Source organism: Leptonotus elevatus, chromosome 1 (genome assembly GCF_054856555.1).
Source record: "Leptonotus elevatus isolate MCC_2025b chromosome 1, RoL_Lele_1.0, whole genome shotgun sequence".
In the NCBI taxonomy this organism is placed as follows: domain Eukaryota; kingdom Metazoa; phylum Chordata; class Actinopteri; order Syngnathiformes; family Syngnathidae; genus Leptonotus; species Leptonotus elevatus.
Genome location: NC_141239.1, coordinates 37,187,417 through 37,213,332, shown reverse-complemented (window position 1 = coordinate 37,213,332; position 25,916 = coordinate 37,187,417). Strand labels below are relative to the sequence as shown.

The 25,916-nt window shown below is 43.2% G+C and overlaps 3 protein-coding genes across 5 annotated transcripts in view; 1 reads left to right on the top strand and 2 right to left on the bottom strand.

The window, feature by feature from the left end:
* The window catches only part of glmna (glomulin, FKBP associated protein a), a 16,640-nt gene extending 11,516 nt beyond the window's left edge, over nt 1–5,124 (bottom strand). The window contains exons 1-2 of the mRNA XM_086096669.1: nt 4,831–5,124; nt 4,428–4,562 (exon numbers count right to left, since the gene is read on the bottom strand). Of these exons, the coding sequence (XP_085952795.1) occupies nt 4,428–4,439 (12 nt within the window). The 5' untranslated portion in view covers nt 4,440–4,562; nt 4,831–5,124. The remainder of the gene's footprint in view (nt 1–4,427; nt 4,563–4,830) is intronic.
* The window catches only part of rpap2 (RNA polymerase II associated protein 2), a 26,600-nt gene extending 4,081 nt beyond the window's left edge, over nt 1–22,519 (top strand). The window contains exons 7-12 of one of the 3 annotated variants that reach the window (XR_015097251.1): nt 3,506–3,541; nt 4,349–5,300; nt 5,372–5,492; nt 5,821–5,901; nt 7,871–7,939; nt 12,036–12,108. Coding sequence is in view for 2 of the 3 variants with exons in the window: in XM_086096643.1 (XP_085952769.1) it covers nt 3,506–3,541; nt 4,349–5,300; nt 5,395–5,492; nt 5,821–5,901; nt 7,871–7,939; nt 12,036–12,186 (1,387 nt within the window). In the remaining variant the exon portion in view is untranslated. Of the gene's footprint in view, nt 1–3,505; nt 3,542–4,348; nt 5,301–5,371; nt 5,493–5,820; nt 5,902–7,870; nt 7,940–12,035; nt 12,269–21,894 lie in introns of those variants that run through there. The other 2 variants (XM_086096651.1, XM_086096643.1) reach the window with 2 other exon arrangements.
* gfi1aa (growth factor independent 1A transcription repressor a) lies at nt 16,569–25,916 on the bottom strand. The gene is made up of 6 exons (XM_086096703.1): nt 25,775–25,916; nt 25,451–25,627; nt 23,319–23,680; nt 22,695–22,832; nt 21,836–22,001; nt 16,569–16,923 (listed from the first exon to the last, which is right to left on the bottom strand). Exons 1-6 carry the CDS (start codon nt 25,884–25,886, stop codon nt 16,745–16,747), a joined length of 1,134 nt encoding a protein of 377 aa, XP_085952829.1. The 5' UTR covers nt 25,887–25,916; the 3' UTR covers nt 16,569–16,744.

The following is a 25,916-nucleotide window of genomic DNA, read 5'->3' as shown; positions in this document are numbered from 1 at the left end:
CCAAAAAGTTTGCTTTCTAATTTCCCTGAGAGACCTCTGCCTTTTGTACACTTAGATGTGTGCTAGCATTTACTTAATTCTGCCTTCATTTGCCAAATTTTGGTGATGTTGTCCGTGGATTTTGACCTTCCAGTCCCATTAACGTTATTTTATTCAGGACCCAATCTCCGAGTGAGCCCGATGGTGGGATGTGGCTGACAATCGTGGACCTGTGATGTCAAAAACAGCTTACACATGATCTTAACTAACAGTCTGGCATATTATAAGATGTTCACTTGTTGAACCTTCAGGGTCATCATGTCAGTAGTTAGGGTGGACGTAAATTCACCAAACATCCATCATCCAGCCTAGTTACATTTAGTATGAATCGTTCGGTAAAAAAACAATACCTGCATAGCTTTTTGTTTTCGGTAAATCCCTCACTAATCGCTAAGTATTTCCTGTCTTAAATATTTTTTTAAAAATTTATCATTATTATTATTTTTAACATTGACACAGACCTCATTAACTTAAACTTTCCAAATTTCCAAATTTTTCCAAATTTTAACTCCAGGAACAGAAGTACATCTTCTCTTAGTATTTGTTCTAAGCTTACATACTCAAAGGTTCTTGTGTTTTGCATGGAATAGCATTTCCAACGTTTTCCATCTCATTGTGAAAGTCAAACGTCATCCCATAGTTTCCATATGTCCACAACTCTTTAAATTGCAGAATCGAATCAAAGTTCAATCGTAGCCTTTACAAATCCCAAATTGTACACCATTTTCATCACCGTCTTTTGCATTTCAATTAATGGATTTACTATAGTTTCTAATGTGTTCTATTTTCTTTCAACAAAGCTCGTGAGCTAAGTTTAAAAAGCCCAAGAAGTTCAGTTTGTCAATTTACGACTTTTAATCTCATAAAGTGTCTTTGAGTCTTTTGAAAGCGCGATACAGATGAAATGTATTATTGTTATTTCGTAGTCCCCCGTTCAATTCAACACCATTTTTCAAAGGTAATTAACTAGTTAAATATAAAACACCCCCATTTTGCTTCATCCTCAAGTAGCAACAGTCCATTTTCATCAAACCATTTATTCAGTCCTACTGTTAAGATTAAGATTTAAGTTGTTTAAATAAAAAAAAGCAGCTTTTGAATCTAGTCTCTGAATTCTGCTATCCTACAGGAATGCAGACAGATTTATCTTTGTTCAGTCATGACTTGACAATTTTGCATTGAAAACGGGGTTTTAGTTTGGAAAAACTTTAACCTAACCAGTAACTGCAGCAAAAATATACATCATACACAACATCAAGCCTTCTTGTGTGATGTTGCTTGATTGTTGTTTCGGTGTATTGTTCTCACAAAGCACTTCTGCCATATAAATAACAAAAATGATTAATAAACAGTAATAGGGTGGAGGCGGTTTATATTACACTTTCAATACAAAATAAAACCCTATGCAATCATTTGATTATTGATAGAATAACCGATAGCATAATCGATACAAAAAATATTTGAAAGCCCCTAGCATATCTTTGGAGTACAGTTCAAAAATACTTAACTTAACTTAACCTATACATGATATGAGTGCTCTAAATACCCAACCTATAAATAATGTCTTCATCGCGTCATTAATGGTCATAGTCATAGCCTTATCAATAATACTTTGAGTTTTTCTTTACATAAACAGGGTAACACCTCCACCTTATTTATCTGTTGTTGTTGTTGTTGTTTTTTAACATATAAACTATATCTTACTTGATAAAGGCTCAAAGACAACAGTCATACCATTAGGTCATTAGCGTTTTTATATTGTACCCCTACAATGCTCGAAAATTCAAGGCTCCAACCTCAGATAAATACTTGGCTGCTCTGATTTATCTAAATAATCTCTTGTCCTCCAGCTCACCCGTCCGTCCATGTGCTTGTCCACACGTAAGGATAGCTCAGAGTTCGCCACATTATCTGTTACTGGTCATCCTTTGACGCCAGCAAAGTTCTTAATGCCGCTCACTTTTTCTTGCCCCCCCCTCCCCCCACCATATTCTCATAGTATCCCAAAGTCGCCATGAGTTTAGATACCCACTTAAGTAACTATTAGGTTGAATGCACTCCTCTGAGTCAGACATCCAAAAATCTTAAAAGTCTCTCGCTTCTCCCAAAGTTCAAACTATTTAGTCAAAAACCCTCAACTTGTAATTTGTCAAACTCCTGGAGTACTTTTAGATAAGGTCACTAAATCACCACCATTTGTCAGGCTTGTTCATAACATGTCCTTGCTTGAGTACATACAGTTTGCCACCAGAAGATAGGCACGACACAAGCAATCAACGCAACTATCACACAAGTATTCAGGTTACACACAGTCGGCGTCAAAGTTATATGAAAGTCGAAGAATTATGATCCGTTCCCTTGAAGTTTTAATGCGGAGTGCTTTGGATTTACACACTTATTTATTTAGCCTAAAGAAAACAACCTTGTTATTTTGTCAAATCATCAAACTGCCCGCATAGCACGGTTCATTAGAGCGCATTCATCTATTTTTATATGAGATATTGAAGCTACTTACTTGCTATTATGTGTACGCACTGTGTATTTTCTTTATTGTTGTCCACCAAAGTGATAAATATTTTTGTCCAAACTTGCCCTCACACGCAACACGCACACACACTTTTCACCATTGCATCAGAATGCACAGTTTGTACCAAGAATTCCATCGTGTCTCGCATTGCGTCACCCCTTTAATCTCTTTTTTCAACAGCATGTTAACAATTCTCAACATGCGACAATTACGCCAGCAACATCTGCGCAATGTAACCAAGCATTCCGAGATGCCACGCCAAAACTTTCAGAAAATGTTTCTCTCAACAGTTAACCCTTGCAATCTCCACACAAGATCTGGTCCTTCCACAAATGTCAGTATTTCATCACAAATGTAGACATAACAGACTAGCAGTTTTATGTTAATGTTATTCATGAAAATGATATGGCAAAACATGCCTCTAAAACCTATAGGTTTTCAACATCCTTGGCTCATTGTCTACAAACATATTTGTTAACAATATGTCACTGTCGACTGGTTACACTGATTCAAAGTCCCCCCGCGCCGTCGTTAATTGCCGTCATTTATTTCATAACTCCCGCAAATCTGCGTCAACCATAAATGCTCGAAGATGCCCACGTCACCCTCTCGTGCATATTCTGATGCAATTAATCGGCTAAGAGACCAAGAATTGGTCAAAACAAATGGACATATCCGCTCTTACGGCCTTAATGGGTTAAAGCAACAAATTTGTTTTCCATGTGCACATTACACTTACTTTATGGCCACAAATAAGCATTTCATGTACAAATCATATCTATATTGTGGCCACATTGCATTTGTTTTTCACCCATGTCATGTCTGATGGTTCCACATTATTTCCTCCCATTGTTCTTGTTGTTTTAGAGGCCTCAATTTTCCCACGTATATCACTAATGTGCACAACAGTCAAGTCAAAATCATTGAATTGTCTTGCAGACCTCCAGAAATCAAGCTGAGGAAGAAAGGGGACGCGTATGTATATTTGCTTCAGTCTTAACATTCCGTCACAGTATGTTTTTTTTCTTTACAGTATCTCATAAAGGTCAGTAGCATCACATTTTGAATAAATGACACTTTGCTGCAATGTTAAGTAGTTAGTGTATTCACTGTACAGTTTGTATAACTGTGGAAATTGACCGTCAACACACAGCCATTAATCTCTAAACTGCTGACAACAAAAGTGAGTACACCTCTAAGTGAAACTGTACAAATTGGGCCAATCATTTGTGACCCATTAGTGTCCCAAGGTCTCAGTTATGAATGGGGAGCAGGTGTTTAAAGCTACACTGTTATATACTCATTAGATTGTAGCATTTCTTCAATGTAATCCCATAAAAAGTAAATGTATTTACAAAAGAAGTGAGGGGTGTACTCACTTGAGGATTAGGGGCAGTGAAGTGGAAAAAAGGGGTTGGCAGGATTCTCACTTTATTTAAATTCAGACTTTAAAGTGAGAATTTTGACTTAAATCATAGAATTCAGACTTTAAAGTCAGTATTCAGACTTTAAAGTCAGTAAAGTCAGAATTCTGACTTTAATCACAGAATTCAGAATAAAGTCAGAATTCTCACTTTTCTCACTTCAACCTCAGAATGATCACTTAACTTTAACCTCTGAATTTTCACTTTAAAGTCAAAATTCTGAGATTAGAGTCAGAATTATCACTTTAAAGTCAGAATCCGGCCAACTTTTTTTTTTCACTTCACTGGCCCTAATCCTCTTCCTTACTAATGTGAGGTACTGTATGTAACCATCAAAAATATGAACTCTGGTGTCCAGTGGGAGTTCTGGTGAGGAGGTGTGTCTGACAGTGAAGTGCCTCCAGGAGGATGACATTGAACAACCGCTGAATACTCACCATGAGAATCATCAGGGGCGATGCTTCACAGCCAACCACAGCGACAGTAGCGACGACGAACGAGAGCAGGACTTCATTTCCAGCGTAGTCTCCCGGGAACACAGACCCCGGGTGCACTGGGGCGAACGGCCAAAACTTAAAAATGAAGGTGAAGGAGTTGGACAGATGGAGGGCGAGAGGAGAAAGGTAGTGAGCAGACGACGTCAACAAAAGCAGAAACCGGAAAAGGAAGGCAAAATGAGACGGGATCAATCTTCTTCATGTGAGACCAACCATGAAGAATTGCGGGAGGAAGCCAAAGTGCAAGAGGTGGAAGATCAACTGAGTTCATGCAGCCTACACACTGCAACACCTCCAACCTCTTCTATCACTCAATCAACTCACACAAGAGAAATCAGCTCACCACACAATCAAAATCTCCCCGAGTTAAATGCAGACAGTCGGTTAAGCCTCAGCATCATCCAGGTGGGGATGAGCAAGCGAGGGGCGACAGGGTTACGGGGTCTTCTAAAGAATCACGCCCCTGAAGCAAAACACAACCCGATTGGACAGAATCTCCTCGACTCCTTAAGCGCGACACTGAACGAATGGCTCACAGACGAGAGCCTCAAATTTCTGCACGGAACGGAATGTGTGCTCGCCTCTCCTTCTATATATATGAAAAAAGAAGAAGAGGAGGAGGAACTGGATGAAGATGACCTTGAGGATGACGTGCCTGAGGGGAATGTAGGACGGGAGTGGAAGAGAGCCAACATGGCGGTTCCAGACTATGAGGCTCTCAAAAGGGAAACCCAGCAGATGGTGCTCAAAGTCAGAGAATTTTACAAAGGCACCTGGATCGTGCCTGAGGAGGCAGACACAAATGGAAATGAGGTGAGTGATGGGAGAAGCATGAGAGAGAATGTTCGTGGCCACAAGGGGGCGCTAGATAAAAAAAACAAAAGTGTTGTGTGCTTGCTTTGTCCAGGACCAGAGCACAAGTGACTCTCCAGCTCTGCCGCTGGTTGACTCCAAATCTCAGCACCTCATCCAGAAGCGAATCACAGTGGAGAAGCTGGCCAACTGGTGTGTGTCCCCAATCTTATTTATTTTAATTATGGATTGCTATGCAAATATTTGTCTTTTTTTGTGTCCATATCACCCGTTTTTTTAGAATATGAACGACTTTACTAATGTAAATGTGAATTAACTAGCAAGGTTCTGCATTTTATTTATGCTCTCTGAACATGACTGATATATCACAGGTTATGATCATGTGTGAGGCTATGTTATGAATAAATACATACATTGCAACTACTGAAAAACTCGTTATCGAAAGAGGCTGAAAAAAAAAAAGATTTATGTTCGTAGATTCACTAGATGTTTCCTTACTTCTGTCCTTTCTGATGTGCAGTCTCAGAAACATTGTGGGCCCGCTGAGTCTCACCCTGAGTGACATCACAAGTGACCTCAACAACCTGGTCAGGACATTCAGGTCAGTGCAAAACGAACACACGCGACACACCTCTATTGGGATGTGTTCATGTTTCACAGCAGAAACTGATGCCAACTCATTTCTCATATTACGGGATGCTCTGCAAAATACAACTATTTTCTTGGCTAATTTAAATTTAAAGAAAATGGATCATTAAAATTAATAATAGTCTTATATTGTTGTCTTTAGAACCTCTAATAGCAGTCAATGTATTGAAAGGTGATGAGGCGTCATTGATAAAAAATTGCTACAGCATTTCAAGTTGTGTAGTTAAGCAAAACAAAAAGAAGAAATACAACCTGCATTCAAATTGGTCAACACAGACTGACTCAAAGTGACCCTATTGGTCAAAAACAAGGAAGTGATGCCTAATCTTGGTTTGGTTTGGTTTGGTTTTATTGAACATATCAACATGAAGAAAACACAAAACACATTACAAGTATAAAATATAAGTTGAAATAAAAAAGAAAAACAAGAATAGGAAGAAAGAAAAAAGTTTATATGTTAAAAGGGGTAGGAGGAAGTGAAAAACTTGTGTATATGTATATGCGTATATATATATATATATGTATGTATATATATATATATATATATATATATATAATATATATATGTGTGTGTATATATATATGTGTATGTGTATGTATATATATATATATATATATATATGTGTGTATGTATGTGTGTGTATGTATGTATATATATATATATATATATATATATATATGTACTGATATCTATTATCCAAATAACTTTTCATATGCCAAACTTCTTATGCCATATCTTTCTAATTTATTCATTAGTATAGAAAGATCTATAGTATCAAATGCTTTTTTTAAATCTATAAAAATTCCAACAGTAAATGTTTTATTATTTATCCATGACTGCCATTGAGGTGGTCCGTTTTTCTCTTAACCCATATTGATTTTCACTTAAAAGCTTATGTTTCTCAATAAAATTGTCCAGTCAATATGAAAATATTTTTTCTAGAATGTTTGAGAACTGTGGTAGCAGTGATATTGGTCTATAATTAGTGCATATATGTCTTTCTCCATTTTTATGAATAAGAATAACTTTTTCTATTTAAATTTTTGATGGAAATATACCAACTTTAAATGACAAATTACATATATATGTGAAAGGTTGCACAACATATTTTATAATACTTTTTACTAATGTCATATCGATGTTGAAGCAGTCAGTGGACTTTTTCTTTTTTAATATTTTAACAACATTTAATACTTCTTTATCATTAACAGCCTTTAGCAACATCGTGGATGAATTATTTTTGATGTGCTTATCTATTTCATGTTTGTTTCTTGGCTCAGGGATTTCTTTTGCCAAATGACTGCCAACATGAACACAATTAATTAACATGAACAAAATAAATTAAAATAAATCAAATCTATGTCTGAAACTTTTTCAATAACAATATTTTTATCATTTATAAAATATTCTGGATAATCTACAGAAAGGAGGAGATGGGAAGGGCTGTGCCAAACCCTAATTTCAAAACATTCTGAGGTTCAGGGTTTGAATCTGTTCTCTCCATACTTACATGGATTTTCTCCAGGTGCTTGCAGGGCTTGTGTGGGAAACGAAGGAATGAAAATCGAAAATCCCCTGTTTGTTCCCATTGGCCGTTGAAGCCGTTTTCAACAGGTTTGCTATTAAATCACTGTGTCGGTGATTTAGGAGAAGTTCGGCTTCCAGGAATTCTTTTGTTTTCTGCCGAGAGGCCTCGCTGACACACACACTTGAAGAAAAACTAAAGGATATGCGTTGCTGCCAGAAAGGCATACATCATGGCACCTTACACAGCAAAACCACGTTTGTGTCACTTGTTGTCACTGTTTACATTCATGCAAGAGTCACATTCAGATTTTTACTCTTGCAAAGACAGCAATGTGTCATTTAGACCATACTTACTTACCTTGCCTAATTTCTTTTGTTTTGTTTTTTTGTACAGGTTTACCAACACTAACATCATCCACAAACCTCCAGAGTGGACCCTCATCGCCATAGTGCTTCTTCATCTGTAAGTGTTGCTTCTACTTAAATCATGTCATTAATAAAAAAAAAAAAAAATGCATGTATGTACATATAAGGACCTGTGTGGCAACTAAACAGACATACTAAACCAATTACTTCTCCCTTCTACCTGAGCTTAGGTTTAATTAAAAGCTCTGATATGTTTGTGACATACCATCATAAAAATGTGACATCCAAAGTTGTTGTTCTATACATATTTGTCCAACAACAAAAGGCGTGTTTTTCAAGAATATAGTCTTATTGCAACCACTCTGGCTAGAACTACTGTGTCCAAACTAGGGCCCGGGGACCATTTGTGGCCTGCCATCCATCTTTCACTAGCCCGCCGCAGATACTAAAAATGAAGGGTGGAGGTGGGCAGGTTGTGAAGGGTGATTGTTGGAATAGTAGACGCCACTACTACTAATAAATTTGTTTATATTAGGGGTGTTAGAAAAAATCGATTCGGCAATATATCTCGATATTGCAGCGCGCAATTCTCGAATCGATTTAATATGCGGCCGAATCGATTTTTATACATCAATTTTTCATGTAAATATTCAACAAAACGTCTTACTTAGGGTTAGGATTTACACATTAAGAATGGAAGAATGTTATATTAATGGAACATTAAGCCTTAATATTTTTATTTCAGTGCAGTTCAAACATGAAACAGACTGCAACCTGAATTTTCAGATAAATAAATAGATTTTCATACAAATCTTAGTGTACATGTACAAGTTTACTGATTAGTATTTTGTAAATTTGAGGTTTAAAAAAATCGCAATAATCAATTTATAGATTCGTATCAGGATTAATCGGTATCGAATCGTGATACCAATAAAATCGCCAGGTACTGGGCAATTCACACCCCTAGTTTATATACTGTAGCACTTTTTTACAAATAAATTATTTACCAGTAAAATAATGGCACAATTTCTTATCAAAACTCTCTACTGAATAAAGGAAATTCCATTTTTAAACCAATTTTTTTTGTTTTTTGTTTTCTCCACGTTCTGCTCTATGTCAGAGGTAAACTTTATAAAAATTAACTAATTGGAACCCAAAAAACGTATATATACGTTTAAAAAATTAAAAAGTATATTTTTTTATGCTAGAGCATACAGAAGGCTTTGATACAGCTTCTGACATGAAGAGGTCACTTAAAGCAATGGTAGTTATTACAGAATAAATGGCCAGCAGGTGGCAGCAGAGTATAAGAGATCAGCCAGGGCCATGTTGCAACAAGCTCTTTTTGCCAGTGTTTTCAACAGGTTTGTGAATAATGATGAAACTTAGCTATATTCTAATGTTAATTGCTGCAAAATGGAAACGGATACAAATATATATATTTATAGATAGATAAATAGAATAGAATAGAACAGAATATTCTGTGGGCCTTGCAAAATCTCTGTCAAAATCCAGTAAAACAGCCGGGAGCGAGGGGGTATGCTTCAGTAAAAATGGCTGGGAGTAAATGAGGTAATGATCCACCACTGACTAAGGATTGTATTTGTTTGGGTTCTTTAGTGAAGATGGGATTTGGTTGTTGTCCAATGTAGGGGTGGGTGTAACTTAGTGGGATAAATCCAAAACAATTTGCCTTATCGCCTTCATGTAGCAGTTTTTCAAAAAAGGACCCAAAAAATCTGAACAATATGTAATTGCTTGCTTGAGTTCAGAATGTTCTATGAATTTCAAAGAGGTCTCTGCATCCTTCCATTTTTCTGTATGCAGCCTTCAAAAGAAAAAGACAACCATGGTCTTGAAAATAAATTGGTGCAAAACCCTTGCAATCAAGCCCATCAAACACTTTTCGGACAAACTTGAACAAGAACAGTGATTTTACATAAATGAACTGCCATACCGCAAGGGAAACACTAACACAAATTTCAGAAAGCCACCCATCACATACTTTCTCATTTTCATTTGTATGATGCATCTTTGCATACAAACAAAAGCGAGCGAGTCATCAATCTCCTGCACTGTGCCTTCGCATCATTACGCCGCGTGTGATATTGTGTCGCCCGCGCCATATGGCGTGCGAGGATGTGCGCATTCACGTGCGTGTGCCCGCGGCGACGACAGTTCGCGGACAGTTCTGTGCTCCTCCCATCTGAGTACACACTCAAGCTTCCAGGCCTTATCTCACTCAGATTGTCCCACTCCAGATCCGTGATGGAGGCCGGAAAGCACACAAGCAGCCCTGTTCACTTCTCATGTTAAACACACACGCACACGCACACGCACGCACACCCCCACACACACACACTCACACACACACATTCATGTTAAACTGGCACTTGGGAAAAGGTTCACCTGATTTCAAGTGGCTCTGATTTATGACACCCAAGTCACTGACGTCAACGTTCTAGCTGACATGCATAACATCCACTTATTTCAATAGTTGGCCAAATGTGTCTTTGCAAAATACCCAATAATGAATTACAGGTTGGCCTTGACTTAAGGGTTTAATTTGTTCAGTGACCATGCTCATAAATCAAACCAGTCAATTATCATCGTTTTCCCCTGTGAAATTAATGGAATTTAATGCCATTAATTCGCATACAAAACTTCTTCTTTTTTTATAAGAAAAATAGCACTCTACAGTATTGTACTTTATAAAAACATATTGTATATAAAGATCACAAATAAATGGAAAGTAAACAGTTGAACAGTGCGTACATCATTGTGCATGTATACAAGAAGAAGACGGTCACAAGCGACTCATGCAGGATGCTGCAGTGATATTTTTATTTTTATAGGATCAAGAATATATGCCAGGGTGCGAGTATTCCTATATTGTCTATATTAATGTTACATTTGTGGAATATGAGTTATGAAGCAAAATGCAGTCGTTTTTATCTATCCCAGGGGGCGGCCATTTTGGCACTTGCTGTCGACTGAAGATGACATCAATGTTGCTCACAGTTCAGGCAACAACCAATCAGAGCTCACCTGTTTGCTGAAGCTGCGCTGTGATTGGTTGTTACCTGAGCAACATTGATGTCATCTTCAGTCGACAGCAAGTGGCAAAATGGCCGCCCCCTAAGATGGATAAAAATGGATGGATTTTGCTTCATAACTCATATTCCACAAATGTAATATTAATCAGAAAGTTATCTTTATACTAGTGAGGTCACGTGTAGCATATTATTGTCAAGAAATGTTTAAGGTTGACTTCCATTTTACAGGGTTATCATTTATTATTTTTTGTATTTTACATTTATATGAATACTGTATTTAGTGACCCGCTGCGTATTCACAGTTCAACGTTCACCTGTAGCAAATTTAGTTTTTACAACCTAGCCTCCTCTATTTACTGAAAAACTCACTAATTTGTGTTTTTTGTTTTCAGGCTAATGGAATAAAAGTAGTGCTTTGCCTGCCATGTTGTGGCATCTATAGGCAATTCTTGGAGGACATCTATGATTGGTTTTGCTATTAGCAGCTAGTCCCGCTGTGTAAAATAATCATTTTAATTTTCGCCGCCTTTGATTGGCTGCCAGTCAGATCACGTGATCCCCATAGAGCACGATTGCTGATGTGCTGCAAGACTTCTGGTGGGTCTGGATCAGGATAATCATTTCTCATCATGACAGTGGACGCATCTCAATTTAGATGGTGTGCTGTCTTTTCTTTCATTTTGCATTTTAAACTTGGATAGGAACCAGTGCCAGTGGTACCGCATGATTTCATCAGTCCCCATTCAAATCCGGGCTACTGTTTCTCCGCCATAAATAATTTGCTACGGTGTGGTTATCTATCTGCTGCCCAGCAGCTGTGGAGCTCGTCTGGCCTCAATTGTTCGAGTCACTTTGAATAATGGATGCCCTCCTTTGCAACACGGGAACCTGAGGAGAACCACAGATAAACCCAACTCCACGCAGATACGTACACAACCAGAGATGGAACACAGAGACGGGTTGCAAGTGTCGAATTAGTCATGTGGAATCATTGTCATCCTCCTAATTAGCCACATGAGCTACGTAAAGATTCAACATAAAGGGGGGGGGGGGGTTAATGTACACCATAGTTGTTGCAAATTGATATTGTTGACTTCAACACAATTCTTAAAGAATTCCAAATCTACCCGCATCCAGGTTGACCAGTGTGTCTTCAGTAGTTGATGAAGCCTTGAAGACGCCTTCGTCCGTCTCGCATGTAAACACCCTGATGGAGGAACTGGGCCTACAACAACAAGATCTCTTGAACCTGCTCCAGCCCTTTAAACCCACCACCACACTGACATAAACAAAATACACTTCAGGGAATGGACACTTGGAATTGGTTGTGTAATTGAACCAAATAAAGCTATTTTCCATCTGTTTGTTTATTCAAGAGTTATTTGTGTTTTTCTTGCATTACTATCTGCATGTTGGTTAGATTTTGTTTGTCCAGTCAAATTTCCGCCTCTAATCAAAGGTCTGGTCAATATAATGTATGCTGTTTAATTTTTGTATCTCATTAGAGATAAATATTGCGCAGCATTAGCTACAAAATCAACTGTGGGATGTGTGCAAATCACTTCCTTGGAAGAGCTTGAAAACGTTTGCATGTGTGTCCAAACAAATCACACCCAAGATTTCCCAGTAAAAACGACACAATGTGGACAGCCCGCTTATAGCTGCACTGCAAGATATTTGGCATTGTCATAAAAGTGACGCTAGTCCAGTAGACTTCCTTCACAGGCTGCTTTATGGCACTCTAATTGCATTTGTTATATGGGGATGGTATTTGATTTTCACCAGATGGTACTCGCAACTTTATTTTTTATTTTTTCCTGTTTGGTCCAAGTGATACAACTTTGTCATGGAGATTGGGGATGTGATTGATGACTTGCATAGCTTCACTGCCTTTTTTTTTTTTAAGCATGCAATCACTTAACTAAGTCAGTTACAGTTTCTTTCCGTTCCGTTCCGTCTTCAATTCCGCTTATCCGGGGTCGGGTCGCGGGGGCAGCAGCTTTAGCAGGGAAGCCCAGACTTCCCTCTCCCCAGCCACTTCAGCCAGCTCCTCCGACGGGATCCCAAGGCGTTCCCAAGCCAGCCGTGAGACGTAGTCTCTCCAGCGTGTCCTGGGTCGTCCCCGGGGCCTCCCGCCGGTAGGACATGCCCGGAACACCTCCCCAGGGAGGCACCCAGGAGGCATCCGAACCAGATACCCGAGCCACCTCAACTGGTTCCTCTCAACTTGGAGGAGTAGCGGCTCGACGCTGAGTCCCTCCCGGATGACCGAGCTTCTCACCCTATCTCTAAGGGAGAGCCCGGACACCCTGCGGAGGAAACTCATTTCGGCCGCTTGTATCCGGGATCTTGTTCTTTCGGTCACGACCCACAGCTCGTGACCATAGGTGAGGGTAGGAACGTAGATCGACCGGTAAATCGAGAGCTTTGCCTTTCGGCTCGGCTCGGCTCCTTCTTCACCACAACGGACCGATACAGCGTCCGCATCACTGCAGACGCTGCACCGATCCGTCTGTCGATCTCCCACTCTAACCTACCCTCACTCGTGAACAAGACCCCAAGATACTTGAACTCCTCCACTTGGGGCAGGATCTCATCCCCGACCCGGAGAGGGCACTCCACCCTTTTCCGACTGAGGACCATGGTCTCGGATTTGGAGGTGCTGATCCTCATCCCAACCGCTTCACACTCTGCTGCGAACCGCTCCAGCGAGAGCTGGAGATCATGGCTTGAAGAAGCCAACAGCACCACGTCATCTGCAAAAAGCAGAGATGCAATGTTGAGGCCACCAAACCGGACCCCCTCAACACTCCGGCTGCGCCTAGAAATTCTGTCCATAAAAGTTATGAACAGAATCGGTGACAAAGGGCAACCTTGGCGGAGTCCAACCCTCACAGGAAACGAATTTGACTTACTGCCGGCAATGCGGACCAAACTCTGACATCGGTCGTACAGGGACCGAATAGCCCGTATCGGGGCCCGGTACCCCATACTCCCGAAGCACCCTCCACAGGACTCCCCGAGGGACACGGTCAAACGCCTTCTCCAAGTCCACAAAGCACATGTGGACTGGTTGGGCGAACTCCCACGCACCCCCAAGGATCCTGCTGAGGGTGTAGAGCTGGTCCACTGTTCCACGGCCGGGACGAAAACCACACTGCTCCTCCTGAATCCGAGATTCAACTTCCCGACGGACCCTCTTCTTCAGCACCCCCGAATAGACCTTACCTGGGAGGCTGAGGAGTGTGATCCCTCTAAAGTTGGAACACACCCTCCGGTCCCCCTTCTTAAAAAGGGGAACCACCACCCCGGTCTGCCAATCCAGAGGCACTGTCCCCGATGTCCACGCGATGTTGTAGAGACGTGTCAACCACGACAGCCCCACTACATCCAGAGCCTTTAGGAACTCCGGGCGAACCTCATCCACCCCCGAGGCCCTGCCACCGAGAAGCTTTCCAACCACTTCAGTGACTTCGACCCCAGAGATAGGGGGGCCCACCTCAGAGTCCCCAGACCCTGCTTCCTCATAGGAAGGCGTGTCGGTGGAATTGAGGAGGTCTTCGAAGTATTCTCCCCACCGATTCACGACGTCCCGAGTCGAGGTCAACAGCACCCCATCTCCACTATACACAGTGTTAATGGCGCACTGCTTTCCTCTCCTGAGACGCCAGATGGTGGACCAGAATTTCCTCGAAGCCGTCCGAAAGTCGTTCTCCATGGCCTCACCGAACTCCTCCCATGTCCGAGTTTTTGCCTCAGCGACCACCAAAGCCGCATTCCGCTTGGCCAGCCAGTACCTGTCAGCTGCCTCCGGAGTCCCACAGGCCAGAAAGGCCCAATAGGACTCCTTCTTCAGCTTGACGGCATCCCTTACCACTGGTGTCCACCAGCGGGTTCGAGGATTGCCGCCCCGACAGGCACCAACCACCTTACGGCCACAGCTCCGATCGGCCGCTTCAACAATGGAAGCGCGGAACATGGTCCACTCGGACTCAACGTCCCCCGCCTCCCCCGGGACAATGGAGAAGCTCTGCCGGAGGTGGGCGTTGAAACTCTTTCTGACAGGGGATTCTGCCAGACGTTCCCAGCAGACCCTCACAATACGTTTGGGCCTGCCTGGTCGGACCAGCATCTTACCCCGCCATCGGAGCCAACACACCACCAGGTGGTGATCAGTTGACAGCTCTGCCCCTCTCTTAATCCGAGTGTCCAACACATACGGCCGCAAATCCGATGACACGACTACAAAGTCGATCATCGAACTGCGGCCTAGGGTGTCCTGGTGCCAAGTGCACATATGGACACCCTTGTGCTTGAACATGGTGTTCGTTATGGTCAGTCCGTGACGAGCACAGAAGTCCAACAACAAAACACCGCTCGGGTTTTGATCGGGGGGGGCCGTTCCTCCCAATCACGCCCCTCCAGGTCTCACTGTCATTACCCACGTGAGCGTTGAAGTCCCCCAGCAGAACGAGGGAGTCCCCAGGGGGAGCGCTCTCCAGCACACCCTCCAAGGACTCCAGAAAGGGTGGGTACTCTGAGCTGCTGTTCGGTGCATAAGCACAAACAACAGTCAGGACCCGTCCCCCCACCCGTAGGCGGAGGGAGGCTACCCTCTTGTTCACCGGGTTAAACCCCAACGCACAGGCGCCTAGCCGGGGGGCAATAAATATGCCCACACCTGCTCTGCGCCTCTCACCGTGGGCAACTCCAGAGTGGAAGAGGGTCCAGCCCCTCTCGAGAGGATTGGTACCAGAACCCAAGCCATGTGTGGAGGTGAGTCCGACTATGTCTAGTCGGAACTTCTCAGCCTCGCACATCAGCTCGGGCTCCTTCCCTGTCAGAGAGGTGACATTCCATGTCCCCAGAACTAGCTTCAGTAGCCGAGGGTCGGACCGCCAAGGCCCCCGCCTTTGGCTGCCACCCAACTCACTACGCACCTGACCCCTTTGGCCCCTTCCACCGGTGGTGAGCCCATGGGAAGGGGGACCCACGTTGCCTTTTCGGGCTGTGCCGGGCCGGGCCCCATGGGTGTCGGCCCGGCCACCAGACGCTCGCCTTCGAGCCCCACCTCCAGGCCTAGCTCCAGAGGGGGGCCCCGGTGACCCGCGTCCGGGCAAGGGAAACGAAAATCCAAAGTTCGTGTTCATCATTGGGGTCATTTGAGCCATGCTTTGTCTGGTCCCTCACCTAGGACCTGTTTGCCATGGGTGGCCCTACCAGGGGCATGAAGCCCCGGACAACATAGCTCCCAGGCTCATTGGGACACGCAAACCCCTCCACCACGATAAAGTGATGACTTACGGAGGAGCAGTTTCTCAGTTGGTCTGTCAGTTACAGTTTCTCTCATTGATATACCGTACCATTGTAATAATGTTCCATTTGAATATTAAAATGATTAATCAAGTGAAAACATTTGATTTGGGGCTGGCGTGGCTGCTTTAGAGTGGCTCATTGTCAGCCCCGAGTGCGTGTACATCACAGAGAGAAGGCAGAAAAACAAAGTCAAGTCAAATGTGACAGCCAGATTGTGGATCAGGCCTTTGTGCTGGTGTGGCCGCCTTAGAGTGTCTTGTTGTTGACCACGAGTGCACAAAGCAACCATGTGGAACTGTTTGACAAATTCTAATCAAATGAGAAAAAAAAATTGAATCCATAAATTAGAAAATGTTAAATGTTTGTTAATTGTTTTAATTTATTGATACAAACATAATAAAGCACATGTGTACATAATAGCAAGGCTAAACAATAATAATAAATAGTCAACAAGACAATTGTGTTTACATGCATCAGTCCAGCAATAAGAACATGGGGAAAAGTGCAATGACGTTTTGGAATGGAAGCGATTATTTGAGTCCGTGCTGGGTCTCCTTGTGCCGTCTCAGGTCCACTTTCCTCTGGAAGCCTTTGCCGCAGAGGTCGCAGGCGAAGGGCTTGAATCCCGTGTGCTTCCGGCTGTGCGTGATCAGGTTGGAGCTCTGGCTGAAGGCCTTGCCGCACACTTGGCACTTGTGCGGCTTCTCGCCTGCGCGCAAAAAGGAAACGTGTCGTTCACACTTCGGCTTGTTGTGCAGTTTTTGTTTTTTTTAAACATCATATTCACGTTAGGGTCCATGTACTAGTAGGCTGTTTGTCCTCACAAGTGAGACAATTTAGCACAATATTAGAATGCCTGTATGACAATTCTGTACACTACTAGGACAACTACGTGCTACTAGTGAGCCTAAACCAATAGTGGGAATTGTGATGCTACATGAAGGCTCCACGAGGCTTTTAGTGCATGATAGATGCCTGCTACTTGAGCCTAGTAATGTTACTAGTGCTGCACAGTCGTATAACAGTAGGATTTATTTTTATAATAGTAAGTCAAAAGTGGCACTAGTCGCGGAGTTTTTTTTTTTACTTATATGACATTGTCACTTTACTAGTGCGCCTTGTCTTTTTTTCTTTTTTTTTTCTTCTTTTTTTTTTTTTCTTTTAAGAGCTCAGTATTGTTCATTCGGAAATGTCATCATCATTGCTCTTTTATTTTTTTATTTTATTTATTTTTTTATGTGTGTGTGTGGGTGGGTGAGTATGTGTATGTGCGTGCGTGCGTGCGTGCGTGCGTGCGTGCGTGTATTTGTTAGCTCACCAGAAAACCTATTAGAAAAAATCTCATACCGTTCACCTAAACCGAACACCAGGAGACCCGAGGGGACCAAAGAAAACCAAGGAAGGTGAAATCCAGCACCGACCAGACACCCCCCACCAGAACTCCTCCCCAGCCCAAGAAACATCCAGACCCCAACAAATCCAAAAAACATAAAATCAGGGAGGCCTCAAGAGACCAAAGGAGAGACCGAGAAAAGGAAGGAAGGACGAAGCCGCGTGAGATCCGCAGACACCAGCCTCCACCGATTCAATAACCTGAGGAGGAAACAGATTGTGTCTGAGTTTCGGTAGATGCTGGTGTGGTGGATCTGGCATGCATGAAAATCTCCACCAAAGAGGGGAGCCGTCGACCCCCGCTGGAACAGAGCAAGCGCAACACCTCAGGGCCCCCCAGGCCGCGGCAGCGCCAAAGGACGACCCCCGGGCCCCGCCAGGGCCACCGGCCGGAGAGCAAACCCAGGAGCAGGAGCGCCCCCCGCCCCAACACGGCCCGCGCCCCCGACCCAACGCAGCAGGACGGGGCACTGCAGGCCCGCCAGGCACCCCACCGGCCCCCAACCCCCGCACCCCCCACGACCCCCCGCCCCCCATCCACCCCCGCCACCCACCCCAACCCAGCCCCAGCCGCCCCCACGTCCCCAATCCCCCAGACACCCCCCACCCCGCAACCCCCACCACCGCCCCCCCCAACAAAGCCGCCCCCCCCCGACCCCACCCCGACCAACCGGCAGCCCCCCAACCCCCGACCCCCAGCCCCCGGGGACCACCCGCACCCAGGCACCGGCGCCGAAGAGGGGCCGGACAGCGGAGCGGAGAGGGCAGCCGCGCCCACCCCACCCCCCGCCATGTGGAAGGACGGAACACCGGGGGCAGAAGGGGGAGATGGGGGCACCGGAGGGCGGCCGACACCCCCGAACCCCAGGCCCAGCGGGGGAAGGCCCTGGTCGTCACCCCAGCGTTCTTTGTGAAAATTAACCCCTGTTACTGAGTCCGCCAGCTCACCGACTGGCGAACTCTACCCCTAAACCGTGAATGTGACCCCACCCAGTATATATATAAGTGTGTGTGTGTGGTGCATTAAAATTAGGAGCAGGTGAACCGGAGCCGATGGAAATGATATTCCCACGCTCCGATCCACCCGCCACCCAAGCATGTTACTGAGTGTATGTGGTGCATTAAAAAAAATAGATAGGGCGGGAACACGGACAGGGGACCGCAGCACTGCTCTATACTGCGGCCCCCAACCGATGGCACCCCCACAAGCCCCCCCCACAAGTTGTGTGGTGTATTAAAATTGGAGGGGAGTTGTAGGGTGAAGACGGTGTTTCCACCCTACCCCACCCCCCAAAGTGTGTTATGTGCCCTATATGTCTATAAAAGTGTATTGTGCAAACCTAGTGTAGTGAGTTAAGAGGAGTGACCAGCGGGGCCCTCCCCAACCGGGCGGGGGCAGGAGGCGCACCGGCCCACCGGCCCACCAAGCCCCCACCCACCCCACCAGGACCCCGGCGGGCATATGGGACCCGTCCGGCGGGGCGATAGGGCTCGCCCCCCGGATACTGGGTCCCGCCCGAGGTGCCAGGACGCCCACTGGAGCGGGGCGGGCACGACATCAAACCCCAGCCACCCCCGCCGGCCCCCGTAGCACCGAGACCCGGGCCATGGATGGAGCCCCCGGCCCAGGGGAGGGGAAGGAAGGCGTATCGGGGAGGGGGAAGGGAGGGGGGAAGGAGACGACAAGAAGGGCAGGGGGCAGCGGCAGGGACGCAGAGAGAGGGGGAGAGGAGGAGGAAGGGTGACGAGGGAGAAGGGACAGGGAGGCTGAGGACGGGCGGGGAGAGGCGAGGAGGGAGAGGCAGCAAGGGGGAGGAAGGGGGAGGGGAGAGGGAACCACCGGGCACCCCGGCGGCCCACAGGCCCCGAACCGCGTCGCCGGGCCCAGAGCGACGGACCGCGCCGGAACGGCGCCGCCCCCGACACCAGGGAAAGCCCCGCAACGCAGCACCCCCCAAGAGACCCAGGGAACGGCCAAGACGCAGCCGCCACCCAGCAGCCAACAGAGGGGCAGACCCGCCCACGCCCAGCCAGGGGGGACAGCACCCACAGAATTAACCCACTGGCATGCCGTGAATCCGAATATCAACCCCTGGTGCCCATCGGAGGTGAATCCGCTCGATCCCGCTGGCAGCAGCCGGGTTCCTGACTATAGAAACACAACCATTAGTTACAAATTGCCTAATACAGAAACATCAATGCAAGTTATAACGCTGCTGTGGCTCTCGCTAACAGGCAGAATTAAGATCCAAGTTTAGGTTAAAAAATTCTATATACGTAGACCATGTTTCTTTAAATTTTGACATTTGGTTTTTATTTGAGGCAGATATTTTTTCCATTAAAATATGATTTATGAGGAGGTTAGACCATTGGTCGATATTCAAAGTTTGTTTATTTTTCCAGTTAACAAGAATTGTTTTTTTTGCGATAGTAAGGGCTACAAGTGTAGATTGAAATTGTTTATGTGGTAAGTCAGTTGTTGTTAAGTCACCTAGCAAACACAAGTTTGGAGAGAACGGTATCCTACAGTCCAAGACAGCGGAAAGTTTTTCTAAGACTTTAGTCCAGAAACACATAACCGGAGTACATAACCATAAAGCATGAAAATAAGTGTCTGTAGTGTTTTGTAAACACTGGAGACAAATGTCGGAGTCTGAGAGTCCCATTTTCTTCATCATATATTGAGTAATGTATGTTCTGTGAATAATTTTATATTGGATAAGTTGTAAATTTGTGTGTTTTGTCATTTTAAAAACATTTTCACAAACTTGAATCCAAAAGACAGATTCCGGAGCTATAGACAAGTCTGTTTCCCATTTTGAGATGGGTAAAGACGTTTTATCAGTATATGAAAGTAACTTATATATTTTTGAGAGTTTTTTTGTTGTTGTTGGAGAAAGCTTGGTAATATCTTTAGCTAAAACAGGCGGTTGGAGCGTACCCTGGAGTGTTGGAATTTGTTTCTTTATCATACTTTTAACTTGCAAATAATGTAAAAAGTTTCCGTTTTTTATTTTGTATTTTTGGAGCAAGGATGTATATGATATAAACATATTATCTGAGAAGAGATGGTGGAGATGTGTAATTCCTTTCTGCTCCCACACACTCAAATAAAACGATTGGTTGTTAATTTGAAAGTCGGGGTTATGCCATAGGGGAGAAAGCCCGCTGGGCTCCACTTTGGCTTTTGTCATTTCTAGTGCCTTCCACCAGGCAGTCAGGGTGGCGGAAATCATTGGATTTTTAAAGCAGTTATGGCGCTTAATCGATGTTGTAATAAAGAGTAAATCTAGGAGTCTGAGGTTATTACAATCCTTCTGTTCTAGTTCCAGCCAACAGTTAGTATCTCTATTGGGTTGTGCCCATAAAATAATATATTGTAGCTGGTTGGCTATATAATAGTGCATAAAATTTGGTGCCTCTAGACCTCCTTGTCTTACTATTGTGGACAAAGTGCATACTATCGAATATCAAATGAAGTTGAACATTTTATGTGCTCGATAGCATGTTATCTATATTACTAGGAAAGCACTAGATAATAACAAGTAGAATTTTATAGTCACTAGTAGCATGCAGTTGCTAGTGCAATCAAGCATATCGAATAAATGCTCAAATGGTTTTCCATGAAGCCATTTAGCTGAACATCCATGATATCCAGCTAAAGGTTTACACGCTAGTATACTTTTTTTTGTCAATAGTGAGACATTTCAGTGCATTAGTAGAATGACTGTCTTACTAGCAACTAACTAGCATTTTTTCTTCCCATAGCATGACATTTCTGCACTAGTAGGACCACGTTGGCATACGAGTAGGAAGCAAAACTATGCGCTCGTTGTGTGCTACTTACACTACCAGTAAAATGCTAGATGTTCATTAGTAGAATCTTATACTGACTAAGAGTACTAGTAGCACAAAGTCAATCAGATGGAATAAATCCCTAAATACTGATACTAGTGAGGCAAAATTGTGCATTTGACAACTGTGAGCTACTCCAGTCGTACCACTAGTGACATTATGAAATTCTAATAGTTAATATTTAGCACCTCACTAGTAGCATGCCAACATCAACTAGTGCACAGTTTTGCCTCGCTAGTAGCATGTAGTTGTATACTAGTGTGCTAAAGTTAAAAAGTCCGATCAGTGAGAACAAAGCATATGCCAGTACATGGACCTCATATCAAGCAGATGGAATAAATGTTCAAGCGGCTTTCATAGTGTGTCTCTTGTACCTGTGTGGATGAAGGTGTGCTTTTTCATGTCGGACTTCTGATGGAACCTCTTCCCGCAGTACTGACACGGATACGGCCGCGTGTCCGAGTGGATGAGAAGGTGCGTGGACAGCGTGGACGAGCGCTTGAAGCTTTTCCCGCAGATTTTGCAGCTGAAGCTCCTCTCCTGTACACGTAAACACGTTTGGATTTTTACACGCACATAAACGTGACGTAAATGTCAGTTTTAGGGGAACTTGCCGTCTATCAGTGTTTCCCGGCCTTTGGGCCACGGCTCATGTTTTACATTAGAAAAGGGTTTACAAGTTACAGCACACCACCCAGCAAAAATGTCTAAAAGAGGTGCATTAGCAGATAGAAAAAGTCCACACACCCCTGTTTAAATGACAGAAAGAAAGAGATTGGGATAAATAATTTTAAAAGTTTTTACAACATTATTTGTGGTATTTTGTGCCGGTCTCATTCACGGGTGGTCAAAGGGAAATAATTTTTGTTTGTCTGTTTTTTTACTAACTATTTTATAGTTAATAAAGTAATGATTTTGAGTCATAAAATAAAAGATATTGGATAAGGAAATAATTGCATATTCAAATTTTTTTTATCATCTCAGGTAAAACCGCTTAATTTATTGTCAAAAATGGAAACTAGAAGTAGAATAATTTTCGTATCAGTATAACTTGCTAACTTATTGTAAATCATAAATCGTCATCATCTATTTTAGGGTTTCACTGTAACGGTACTAGAAAAGTAGCACATTACGCTATTATACCTCACAAAAATAAAACAATACTGTCTATTTTTTGTGTACATGTAATTAGCAAAAAAATGTGTACTGTATTTTACGTATTCCAAAGCATACCTGCGAGTGTACCGCCCTGTGTTGGTCCAGGCTGACCGCATGGCCGAACGTTTTACCACAAATCCCACACTCAAAGGGACGCGTCCCACTGTGCGACCGCCTGACGTGGACTTCCAGCCCGTGCGGCGTGGAGAACACCTTTTGGGAGAAACGATTCAACCTTCAGAAACTCATTGGGAATACAGACTTTTCGTAATCAGTGTCATTGATCGTGAAATGCTCAAATTACTTGCAGGTACACTTTCATAATCTGATGATAAAAACAATGTTGCCCTGTCTGTCTAGCTATCTAGCTAGCTAGCTGGCTAGCTAGCTGGCTATTCTGTTGTTGTAGTGAAATGCTCAAATTACCTGTAGGTACACTTTCACAATCTGATGACAAAAACAATGTTGCCTTATCTATCTATCTTGCTAGCTAGCTTGCTATTCTGTTGTTGTAGTTTGTTGAAAGAGTAAGGATCCCCCCCCAATCAATTTAATTTGCTGAAACAATTGATGGAGTCATTGATATTTTTACAGCACAGTAGGCCTACAGCGATGCACCACCTGTTTTTCGTGGGAGTTCTGCCCATGTTGTGATTAGCGATTAGTCGATTTAAGGTCGACTTGGTAAGCTAACGTTACCTTGTAACACTTGATGCACTTATAGGAGCTGTCAGAGTTGTGGTTGACGCACATAAACTCTTCACTCTTGATGATTTCGGACCCACGTTGCTTCTCTTTGAGGTCCCCAAACATGTCAGCATTCCTCTTCCCGCACATCCGTTGGATTTGGATTGGAGCTGAGCAGTCCTGGTAGCATCCTTTGGTCCGAGGCTCGGCGCGGCCCTGCTGCAGGTCCAGCTGGTGTAAGCGTCGGTGGTACGCAGCCGGGACGGCGTGTCTCAGGTCTGACGCGGGGTAGGAGGACCAGGGATAAGCGGGGAACAGGGACATGTTGAAGTGGTGGCCGTCCTCCACGGTGGGTGTGGAGCATTCCTCCGAATCTGGAATGTGAGCAAATATCAGTATTTTGGTGCTTTGAGATATACGAGCTTTGATTCAGAGGAATTTTTTGCTTTGTCTTACAAACAGAAATTTGAGCTACGAGTGCGCTATCATGGTGGCTGTGAAGTTAACTGTTGCTAGTTTAATGCTAACACTTATATGTAAATGCCATAGATGGGCTAACATATAGCGACAGTGTTAAACTTTTAAGCAACCGTTATTTGAACACAAAAAGTACAGCGACACAAAACAGATAACAATACTCATTATTGGCATATATTCTTTATCCACTCCGACTCACTGCGTCAGTTACAGTAGTTGTGAAATTAATTTGTATCTCTGTGACTGTGATATACTGCCCTCCGGTGGCCAACTTGTGCACACCAGAAGGAGCTACAATGAATTAATCGTGATGCGCAGCGTTTGATTCTCCATTCATTTCAATCGGGAAAGATGATTTGACACAAATGTTTTGTCTTCTCCCTTACACTTGCAACAGCTGCATAAAATTTGTTTTACATCAGTCAGTTTTGTGTGATTGTGTTAACGTCCTATCACGGATATATTTGAAATGGTTAATTATGCTCTGAAGTTGTGTCTCAACATACTGTTACTAAAACCTTTTTAGCCATCTAGAGTAAGGGGGAAAAAAGTGAGCTACATGCTCAGTCAGCAGAAATAACATCAATTGAATTGCACTTACCATGGGCAGTGTGAGGTAAGTCATTACTTCCATTTTGCATATTTTTTCAATGTTTTGAGCCATAAGGGAGTGTGTGACTCAAACTAATGCAATCTTGTTCCTCGCATTTTCAGGAAAAGATTTATTAATATATAAAACTGTTACCTAAATTGTCCTCCAATTCTGGACTTCCGCATATTGCTAAGCTTTTACTAACTTTTGATATGGAAGTGAAGGTCAACTGTTAAATAAAATCTCTGTTAAAATAAATAAATATATATATATATATATATATATATATATATATATATATATATAACACATGAAAATGTCCAACGAATGTTTGTTTTTTTAATTGTGGTATTGTGACCTGTTTTGGGCTTTTTGATGGTTCTGATCAAGCCATTTCAAAATAAAATATTGTTTAAAGTATGCTATACTGTAATTTTATAAAGGCATCAACAAATCTTGTTCAATCATTCCAAAAAATATACTGACTCTTTAATTGGCCATTACACATTGATTTCACTTAGATTTGGGTGTTTTTTTGGCATAGATAATGGTCTAATAAGTTAAAAATAAAAAAACGGTTTAAATTAAATATAGTGTACTGGCACAAAATAAAACAATTGTGTAACAAAAAAAAATATATATAGCCTATTATATATCATTTTGATTGAAGTGTTTTTGTAAATTATAGAAAATAGCACTACATTTAAGATTATTCCGTGGCATAAAAGACAACAAAAAACGTGCATAATAGCTAGCCAAAGAGTGAGTATTTTTTTCTTCATAACTGGCTAAACACCGTAAATGTAAAAACGTGATTAAAAGTGACCTAACGAGATTTGTTTTGGATGTCTTTGTAACATTACAATTAATTTAGCTAATTAGATTTTTCTTAATGTAATTAATGTTAACGTTTTCAAGTGTTATTGCATTTATTTATTTTTTATGTAAACAGCAAACTTTTAACATGGTCTTCACCTCCATGTCAAAAGTTAGTCGAAGTTTTCACAATACAATACGCTTGACTGCACTTAACGGCAACTTAAAGAAACTTCCAAATAAACACGTTGAATGAGACCTGGGGAGGAGGACGGGGACGGAGGACGCCACAAATCACAGTCGGAGGCACGGTCACTCTCTCCGTAGCTGAGCGGGGAGCTGGATGGAAGTGAACCCGGGGACAGGACCTGGGGGCCCGGGGACAGCCTGTCCGTGTTCACGCCCTCCAAACTCGAGTCCACGTGACATTTTGTCTCTAAAGTTAGCCAACAGGACACACCATTAAAAACAAACAAACAAAAAAACATTAATTTGACATTGTTTTAAAAGTCTTGGTTATTTCTGTTGGCATATAAATGATCGGGTCGGTGCGTGTTTGCGTGCGTAAATACGCATGACCAACCTGCGCTTATGTGAGCCAGAAGAGTATCCAGGCCGATGTGGACGTCATCCGGGTATCGGGGCTGGTGGTAGCTGTGGGCCCGCTTACTCTTCACCAGGAAAGACCTCGGCATGTTGCTTATAGTGACTCAACTCTTGTGTCC